This window comes from Temnothorax curvispinosus, unplaced genomic scaffold (genome assembly GCF_003070985.1).
Source record: "Temnothorax curvispinosus isolate PA1 unplaced genomic scaffold, ASM307098v1 QBEX01011708.1, whole genome shotgun sequence".
In the NCBI taxonomy this organism is placed as follows: Eukaryota; Metazoa; Arthropoda; class Insecta; order Hymenoptera; family Formicidae; genus Temnothorax; species Temnothorax curvispinosus.
Window position 1 is genome coordinate 189,754 of NW_020221488.1, and position 10,329 is coordinate 200,082.

At 32.2% G+C, this 10,329-nt stretch overlaps 1 protein-coding gene across 1 annotated transcript; it reads left to right on the forward strand.

Moving 5' to 3' along the window:
* Positions 1 to 4,238: 4,238 nt before the first annotated feature.
* Positions 4,239 to 10,073, forward strand: LOC112461749 (intraflagellar transport protein 88 homolog). The gene is made up of 15 exons (XM_025027119.1): positions 4,239 to 4,573; positions 4,726 to 4,776; positions 5,141 to 5,313; positions 5,403 to 5,598; positions 6,204 to 6,421; positions 6,520 to 6,751; positions 7,107 to 7,264; positions 7,356 to 7,542; positions 7,610 to 7,796; positions 7,916 to 8,063; positions 8,169 to 8,280; positions 8,390 to 8,458; positions 8,570 to 8,870; positions 9,084 to 9,200; positions 9,777 to 10,073. Exons 1-15 carry the CDS (start codon positions 4,439 to 4,441, stop codon positions 9,890 to 9,892), a joined length of 2,400 nt encoding a protein of 799 aa, XP_024882887.1. The 5' UTR covers positions 4,239 to 4,438; the 3' UTR covers positions 9,893 to 10,073.
* Positions 10,074 to 10,329: the final 256 nt, after the last annotated feature.

A 10,329-nucleotide genomic window follows, 5' to 3' on the forward strand; every position in this document is an offset into this window, starting at 1 on the left:
AAGCCGCGTCGGGTGAAAGGGTTTGGAGAAAAATAATCCTGTCTCAAAATAAATGACGTGAGATCCGAAAAAAGAAACTTCCCGCACAATTGATATTATAATTGAATATTATTAATAATTAATCAATAATTGAGTTTTATAATTTAATAATATACAAATCTCTTTATAAACTTACATATCGACGTAAATATATCTTCTTATATTTTTCATTTTCTACTAAAATTATTTTTAATATAATATATTTATCTATATTTTACTGTAAAATTAAATATATAATTGTACTATACAATCAATTCTAAAATAATTTAACAAGTTTCAGCGTTTCTCGGCAGAATATTAATTAAAGATCTCACGTCATATATTACTTCTTGACTGGTATAAAGCCAATTTTTCAATAAAAAATAGATAGATAGGCTACAAAAAATTAAGGTAAAATCGATGCTTTGTTAAAATAAATTTGAATAATTAATCACGTTTTCTATAAAATTGAATAATAAGACCAAAATATGTCTTACCCTTTTTATTCATGTTTGTATTTATGCATAAAATATTAAAATTCTAAATATATCTACATACGATATATTGTTTCCTTGCATCGATTTATGTAATATTTAATCTTGGATAAATATATGAAAAGGAATAAATTGGTATAAATAATACCCATACATTCTAACTAATTCATAATTTTCCCTATCTACAGATATATATTTTCTCTATCTACAGATATATATATTTTTTATAACATCTAACATAATTGCTTACTTATTCTTATCTCTTTTATCCATAAAAATATCATAAAAATATTTCTTTAATAAAATTTAATAAAAATTTTATATTTCAAAAATCATTGTCACACTTTTTGTTTCTGTTGTGTTTCTAATATATTTATTACTTTTTGATTTAAGTATAAGAGAATTGATCTACATAATAAAATTTCAAAAATTTAATTTATTCTATATCTTATGCTGATTCTGCAAAATAAAATTTTAATATATTTCGATAAAATATTTTGTCATATATTTATTTAAGATTTAAAATTTTAAACACAAATTACTTATATAAAACGCGGCAATTCGTCAACATAATTTGATAAAGGATGAGGAGCTCTTTGCGAGCTCCGTGCGTACGAAGTGTGCGAGTATTTCCTCAAGCACAATCGCACGTAATATTAATAAATAAAGTGACATCAAGATTAAATATTTTCCGTAATTAGTTTTAGCCCATCCATTTTAAGGCTACAAATCTACGAGATGTAATATTTTATACTATAATTGTCATACATAATTCGATATGTACCGAAATACATTTACTCTATATTTGATTAATCGTAGATTTGTTACCTCAATAAAAAAAAAAGAATCTGACTCACCGACTCGATGCGCAACGGGCGGAGTTAAGCAACGTAGCTGCGGCATAAGCTGCGGTGATACTGTAACATACGAACATAGTTGAAATTAAAGAAACAATCAAAATGATCAATATTTCAAAAGATAATTCTTATTCGCCTTTCAATGTAAAATTAATATTTAATAATTTAGTAATATAATTATCTATTTTCTGAAAAAGATCTTTACAAAAGTAAAATTTTATATAATTTTTTCTGTCTCTAATTATTTCTAACTAATCGAGATAAGACAATTCGAATAAATGAAAAAGAATTATTAATTTATTATTAATTATAAAAACAAAAGATGATACTCACCCCAAGGTTGCTCCGTCGAGGCCCGATGTCTCTCTCAGACCTCCTCCTCCTCTCAGGGCGTCAGGCCTCCTTCTCCTCCTCCTCTTCTCACCGCACAGGACACTCGCGAGAAACACTCGCGGATAAACTACAATCGCGCGCGGACTAATTATAATCAGTAAAAGTCTTTCGCGCGATACTGTACGGCACTCATCCCGTTTCTTCTTCTTCTCGAATTTAATCGTTGCACTCACGGTTGCACTTGAGTTAATTGTGTAGCTGACGATAATGCTCCTGAAGGTATAACTCCTGAAACAAAGAAAAACAACACTGAGGCCGCGTGATATCACTTCCCGAAATATCTTAATATTTTTTAACATAGATTTTTCGTGCGAAAGAGTCGCGACACTGATTTCTGCGATTCGTGATTCGTGCCGCGTTCATCTCCGCGTTAAGACCGTGGCACATAGAAAAACTTAAGCAGTAAAACTGAAGCAGTAAGCAAATCAGCCTTTGAGTTTTACTGCTTAAGTTTTTCTATGTGCCACGGCCTTTACATATGTCGCAGCATAGCGACGAAATGTTCCAAGATGTCGGCAACTTTGGCGCGATACTGTACGAGTCGAGCGGACGATTAATAAAGACACTTAGTTAATCAAAGATATACGCTATTGATATTGAAATTAAATGTCGCACGCACAGTACGATATCGAACTCGTTAATCTTGCGAAAGTAAAACTACATTATTAATACGCACGCCGAGAAATCGTTGACTGCCGGCCGCTGACTTACGCGACGCGAGATATACGAAATTATGACGCATTTACGAACGGGCGATGTATCACGGCGTTACTCCGAATCACTCGATACGACGATATCATTCAGCCCTTTTTTTCCCTTCGGAGAGAATCGGAGACAAATCACGCGACAATTCCGGCACAGCGTTCAAAGCACGAAGCACGACACGTCGAGATACATGAATGCTACGATCGAGAGTTCGAGCATGACGGGACGAGCGCCACAATTATCACCCGCGAATATCACGAAAGCAAATCGTTCACTATTATCGTACATACCTTCGCCGTCCTTCGCCTCGACGTCTCCGCCTCGACGTCTCCGTCCCGAGCGAGCGATGTGACACACGTTCCTTCCGACGAAGCACTTGAACACTCACAAATTGTTGAACACGTACGACGAATACTCGCGTAGTCGATCTTCCGCGGCCCGCGAAACGAGAAGCAGGAGTGCCACTCGCAGAAACGAGCGAATACACAGCACTGCGCGAGCATGGTGACGTGCGCGGGCGCGCGGAGCACGTACACTTCCCACTTGTACAAAATCCATCTCGGGAGAATGATAGTCGAATAACTTCCGCACGTAACGGTACTCCGAGCGTCGACGGAAGCAAGTAGCAAGGCCGCTCACCGGCAAAAACAATCGGCCGCGCGGTGACTTTAATCGTACGCTGCATGCTTTCAAGTACAACGGTCGCGCCTGGTATGCCCGGTATGCCGCCTGGGGCGCCTGGTAATCCTGGTATAACGTCACGGCGTGCGCGGTCGCCGCGCCGCCGGCTCGGAGCGGCCGAACGTGATTGGCCGGATCTGGGGGCTCGACTCGCGAGCCAATCACGTTCGACGTCTCCCCCGACTGCGCGGCGGCAGGCGATACGTCATAAATGTGCGTCCACGAATATAATTCCGTTTTTCGTTAAAGAACATGCACGTAATTCTCTCGTTCACGTAATTAATTCGTCGTAAATGTTTCAAATTTATTTGCACATGTGCTTCTTTATTTATTATAAACTACTTTTTACAAAAAATTATCGTTAAATTGTATCGCAGCACAGTGATCGCGCATACCATGAAAGACGATGAATCGTCGCCGCCAAGATATTGAAAAATTATAAAACATTCTCTGTTGCTTGTTCCCCAAATATTCGTTTTGCTTACAAAATTTTCCAAACGAGACTATTTCCTCGTATTTCGTGCTCTTGTCTTGCAGATTTATCAGCAAGAAAAGGAAAGAATGTTGTCAGTACAATTGTCAGTTTGATTGCGGCGCTTATCTTCTTTAAATTTTTTATTTTTAACATTTCTTTTAATCTGTTTTACTTTTTTTAACTATGTTTTTTTCTTATTTTTAATTTCTTTGGCTTTTTTATTATTAATTTTCTAGTTTTTTCTTTAGTATAGTCATTTTGATTTTGTTATTCTTAATTTTCTTACTATTACTATATGATAAAATATTCTTTATTTTATATATATACATTTCATGTATATTCAATATAACTCTAACAATTGATAGTACTTAAATAAAATTAAGTTAAGAAATAATTTAATACATTTAATTTTGTGTCCACTAAATTGTACTGGCAAATATTTTCGCGCTTAGACATTTCATAGTATTTTACCTATTATATATACATACACTTGTTTCTCGTCCTTCATTACAGTATATACCGAGAGGGCGTTAGTACTTAGTGAGCGAAACAGTATAGCTCTCTTATCCTGAAACTTCTCTATACTACATTCATATCTCATGGTATCAGCTGTCAGCTGTTGTTCTCCTCACGCTTCATAATTTGGAGTGTATTTTCCATAACAGTTTTTCATTTAATTTATCAATTTAAATTGTGTATATGGAAATATACATAAAATAATCACAGTGTATAAATCGATTATTTAACCTATAATTAAGGGTATTGTGCCCAAAAGAAGAAGCACAATTATACGAAATACCGTAAAATTTTTGGCTATGTCTTCCGCAGGAGTTGAGGATGACATTTATGCAGGATATAATGATTACCCATCGGTGTATAATATTAAGGATCTCGAAGAGGATGAATTATTTCAGGAAGTTATCAAGACAAGTTATGGAAGAAGATCAATAGTGAGTATAATGATTAGTTATTACATTTTTGGTATTGCTGAAACTCCTATATCCAGCATTTTCTACTGCATAACACAATATTTATTACTAAATTGCAATTAAATACCCATTCCTTTTCTTGCTATACATATATTATGTTTTATATTTGACAGTTTACTCCAAAAACACCAGGCACCGCGATGCGTTTTGGAACTGCAAGTCGAGTAAGTTATCCAGAGTTTATATGTAGTAGGATATGTAACAAATATAGCAGGATGTAAACAATGCAGTTTCTGTGAATCAATTTAGAATCAATTTCTTCTTAGCGCAATAAAGAATGTCTCAAAATGGGTTTTATAGGTGTACTACACCATCGTATTTTGTAATTAATTTTAGATCAATTTTATTTTAATAGTATTTAAATTTAAATCTTTCTTATAGAGATTTGTTGTGTGAAAAATTAAAGAAAAATTAATTACGAACTACTATATATCTTGCTATACTTTCAGAATTTTATGATATTACACGCTTGATTTTGTATGACATATTCTGAATGTAGTACTCAATTTTGGGCTTTTATTTTCCTAGTTTCAAAGAAGTGGCACTACTACATCAATGCAACCTATGACCAGTGGGCTTAGACCTATGACAGCTGTGAGAAGTGCGGGGTATACCAGCAGCCGAGAGGCTTTTGATCCTCTTAACATGGGGACCAGTTCTAAAGTACCCGCGCCTGCATTGGAAACTAGCAAAGAAGACACGTAAGGCATATATTTACATTTTTATTACGTATATATAATATTAGAAGTGCTATATTAAAATATATTTTTATGATTTTTTTCCCTTTAAGACCAGAGGAGAAGATAAGAACAACGGAAAGAAAAATAATGAGTTTGATCGAAACTACTGCACAGGCAGCCTCGGAAAATAATATGAAGATCGCCTTGGAACGCGCGCGTGAAGCTTCCTCAAGGGAAAGGGCACTTATACGTTTGCAAGAACAAGCTGGTCTCAGCGATAATCACAATATAGACTTAACGTTTGCTGTAAGTTTATTGAATCATTATAATCTCTTATATTGTAATTCTTTATACCAATGGTCCGATTTAATTGCACCTTGGGCCTAATTTTTATGCTTGTTATTCCTCCTGTCGTTTACATCTTAATAAAGAATCGCCGAATATGCGAAAGTAAGACACTCTGTCTCACAGACGATACTATCATACTATCTAGGATTTGTCAAAACATTAAAATTTTTATTTTTTTAAATCATTCTTATTCTTCTAATAATAACAATACTAAATTTGCTATTGTTAATTATTATTTCTGAATCTTCTAATTTTTATAACATTTTATTTAAGGTTCTTGACCATTACAGTCATTGAATTTTGACATTAGATATATAATTTATCTTTTTCGATACATGGAATGATACGATTAATTTTACAAAGAACTTGCACATATACTCATATATTATGTAAAATTATAATTATAGAATTATAATTATATAATGCTACATTCATTATGATTGAGACAGAATATCGTGTATTTTAATTACTCGCGTCTGGCAATTTGTTGGTGAAACGCAAGCAAAGGAACAATGAATGTCAGTTCGAAAATCGGATCAAAAGTTACAATTTATTTTCCACAGGTACTATTCAACTTAGCAGTTCAATACACGAACAACGAAATGTATACAGAGGCTATAGCAACTTATCAGGCTATAACAAGGAACAGGATGTTTAGCAATAGCGCCCGACTCAAAGTAAATATGGGTAATATTTATGTAAAAATGGGACAACTTTCTCAGGCTATAAAAATGTATAGAATGGCGTTTGATCAAGCCCCGACAGCTCACAAGGATCTAAGGTGAATACATCTATACATCTATCAATTTGTACAATAGAGAACTGTCGAAGAACGATTATGCCTTGCTAATAACCATTAACCTGGCAAATATTTCGCAGAATAAAGATTATGCATAACATGGGAATGTTATTTGTGCAAATGGGTCGGTTAGAAGAAGCAGCTAATAGTTTTGAATGGGTGATGAGAGAGAGATCTGAGTTTAAAGCGGGTTTGCATGCTGTTTTATGTCATTTTGCGTTGTCTCATCGTGATAAGATGAAAAGAGCTTTCTTAGAGTTACTAGAAGTACAACTTAATGTAGATCAGGAGGACAAGTATAGTATAAATCCCGTGAGTTTGGCACGATTATACTGTGTTTGCTAAAGCTATATATCTCTTAAAGAGTTTTCAACACCGGCACTGCTATATATCACAGTATGTGTCTTATAATTCACATAAAGGTGCACATATTACAATAGTATATTTATATAGCAATTGCCTTTTTTCATCAAGTAATTCACACGGATTTCTCATCCCTTTTTTTATTTCTGTCAGGTATATTTTATTTGTTATATGTATTATATGTAAATATTAAATGGTTATATGTGAATATTTTTATTTAGATATAACTTTTTGTTCACATGTATAAATCATGAATTAAACATTAAGCTATGCTACCATGACATATTTTGTTATTTATATATAGGATGATGCTGCATCTAATATACTAAGTGAAGTTATAAAGAATGACGATTTGTCAAAATTAGAGAAAGAAATGAAGTTGGAAGCTGAGAAAACTATACTTTGCGCGGCAAAGCTTATAGCGCCTGTTATTGAGGATACACTTACATCTGGATTTGCTTGGTATACTTTAAACACTTATAATCTTTAAAGAATTACATTACATTTTAAATCTATGATGTTTTTTGATAAAAATTTACGTAACTATTTTTAGGTGTGTTGATGCCATCAAGTCCTCAGCATTTGGTGTTCTAGCTGCTGATTTAGAAATAAACAAAGCTATGGTATTTTTGCACAATCGAGAAACACAACTAGCTATAGATACGTTAAAAATGTTTGAAAATCGTGATATCAAAGCTAATAGTGCGGCAGCAACTATGCTTTCGTTCATTTACTATCTCGTGAGTAATATTTATAGAATCTGCAGATATTGGTTTGTTTCTTGCATCTAAGCAGAAAATTCTTTAGCAAGGAGATTATGATCAAGCAGAAAAGTATGGTGAAGCTGCTCGTAACGCCGATGCCTACAATGCAGCGGCCTACGTTAATTTATCTGCTTGTGCAATCAAAAAAGATGAACTGAATGTTGCTAGGGAGCTGTTATTATGTGCGTTAGAGACAGATGCTAGTCATGTACAAGCACTATACAATTTAGGTAATATAATATTTCAATATTAATTATTCTTTTGCGCTATATATATATTTTTTTATTTTATATAACTTTTTAATGCATATATTATTTTATTAATGTTGATATGTTTTTTACGTATATAGGTTTAGTTTATAAGAAAGAGAATATGTATGAAGAGGCCTTAGAATGTTTTTGGAAAATTCGTAATATCATCAGACATGATCCACAAACATTATTTCAAATTGGTCATCTATATCAATTGATAAACGATATTGACCAAGCATCTGAATGGTATTTTAATTTTAACTTTAATTATATATTAATTTTTTTAATTTTATATAATTAATTTCTGATATTTGCATAAATATTTTTTAATTTGAATTTTATTTCAAACAGGTATAATCAATTGTTAGGTATAATACCATCTGACCCAGGTGTTTTACAAAAATTGGGAGAAATGTATGATTCAATAGGAGACAAGCAGCAGGCATTTCAATTTTATAATGACGTGAGTGTTTTTTATTTTATCTTATTAACTAAATCTTTAAGGTGCTTATAATCGTATGTTAATATTTTGTGATATGTATTTATTAACTATATATTATTTTTTATTATAGTCCCACAGATTTTATCCTGCTAATTTTGAGGTGATAGATTGGATTGGGTCCTATTTCATATCAATGCAGGTACAACGTTTGTTATTAACAACATGTTCTTGATAATACATTGCTTTTGACGGTAAAGTTAAGATATTGTACATATTTTTTTCTCTTATTACATACTACTTTTCTTTTAAGGTTGCTGAGAAAGCATTGACATATTTTGAAAAAGCGGTAGAGCTTGCGCCAGATGAACCAAGATGGAGATTATTAGTCGCCGCGTGTTTAAGACGCACTGGACAATTTCATAAAGCTCTCACTGAGTATCAAGATATCTATAATAAATTTCCGGATAACATAGAATGCCTAAAATTTTTAATTAGGCTGTGTAGCGATCTGGGTTTAAAAGAAGCACAAATGTATGCAGCTGAATTAAAAAAAGCCGAGAAAGCTAAAGAACTGAAAGAGAGACAAGGTTCAGGAAGACCAGGCACAACAGGTATATGTTTTAATAATGACCAATATTTGAAAGTAATAATTAAGTAACGTTTTGTAATAATTGGTACATATATTGAGATTCAATAAATTTGAATTAAACACTTTTTAGTTGCTAATTTTTGTTAATTATTAATGTTTATGTTGAGTAATGTGTACGATAATCTAAATTATTTCTTTCAAATTTTAATTAACCTTTAATACCTTTTGTTCACAGGTTCTAGGAAGAGTAATAGTGGAACATCATCGCGAGCTGGTTCAGGATTGAGTGTAATGTCAGATCATAGACCAAGTCCGGATCGACGACCAATTTCAGGCCGAAATGATTATCAAGGTACAATTATTAAAACTTTTGTGGAATTAAATCATTTCTCATATATCAATTGTTTTACTGATTTACTCTAATAATCTCTATCGAATAAATATTAAGTCTTGGCAATTATACATATTTTATCTTATGATTTTATTTCTGCGTTTTGTATATTTCTAACTCTTTTAACTGTAGTAGAAACTTTTGCCATACGATTTTAATATTACATGAATTTTGTGGAAAATTTAGTGGTCATTTAGTTAGTAATTTTAGTACGATTACACGTTTCCATTGAAAGCAAACATCAGCAAAAGTGATCTACAAGTGGTGCGCGAGCCACTCTAATGGATTGAATAAATGATGGATGACTGCGGTCGCTTTGACTAGTCTATTCTTGTTCTCTCTTTATCACTTAATACACTCGGTAGATCGTTACATATCACTGATCGGAGTTGTGAATCTAAGGATGGATATTGCTAGAATATTTGCATCATATTTGCATATTAATATCTTTGTCTAGTGATTATATAACTGTTTGAATATGTTATTCATTTATTTATTAAAGTTCTTAAAGTCATGAAAATTTCCAATTACTTTTAGGTATGAATTATGTAGATCCTATAGGACCTCTTCCTACTCGTCCTATGACAGCAGCTGGAAAACGAGATGACGATTTTGGAGACGAAGAACTCGGAGATGATCTCTTGCCTGAGTAATAATTTTATCACTTATTTATAAATTTATTATATAGATTTATATATTTTCTGATGAGAACGTTTGTAGAAACACTAAAATGTATTGTAAATTATATTACGTCAGCACAAGTGACTTTTACACTAATATTTAAATCACATATTTTATAATAAAAATTATCAAAATTGGGATCATTAAAAATAAAAAATTTTGTTAAAGAAAATATATTGTATTAATTACGTTTTTTTATTTTATTTGTATCTTAAAAATTTTAGAAAATGTGTAATTTCTTTAATATTATGCATGACACATTTGTACAACAACATGCAACTATACGTTTAATTATTTTTTATAATATTACACAATATTTTTGTCATATTAATGTTAGCAATTATATTTAATATTAGTTAAGTGTCACGTGTGTATCAGTTCTATTGTAATTGCTATTGGAATAAAGTCT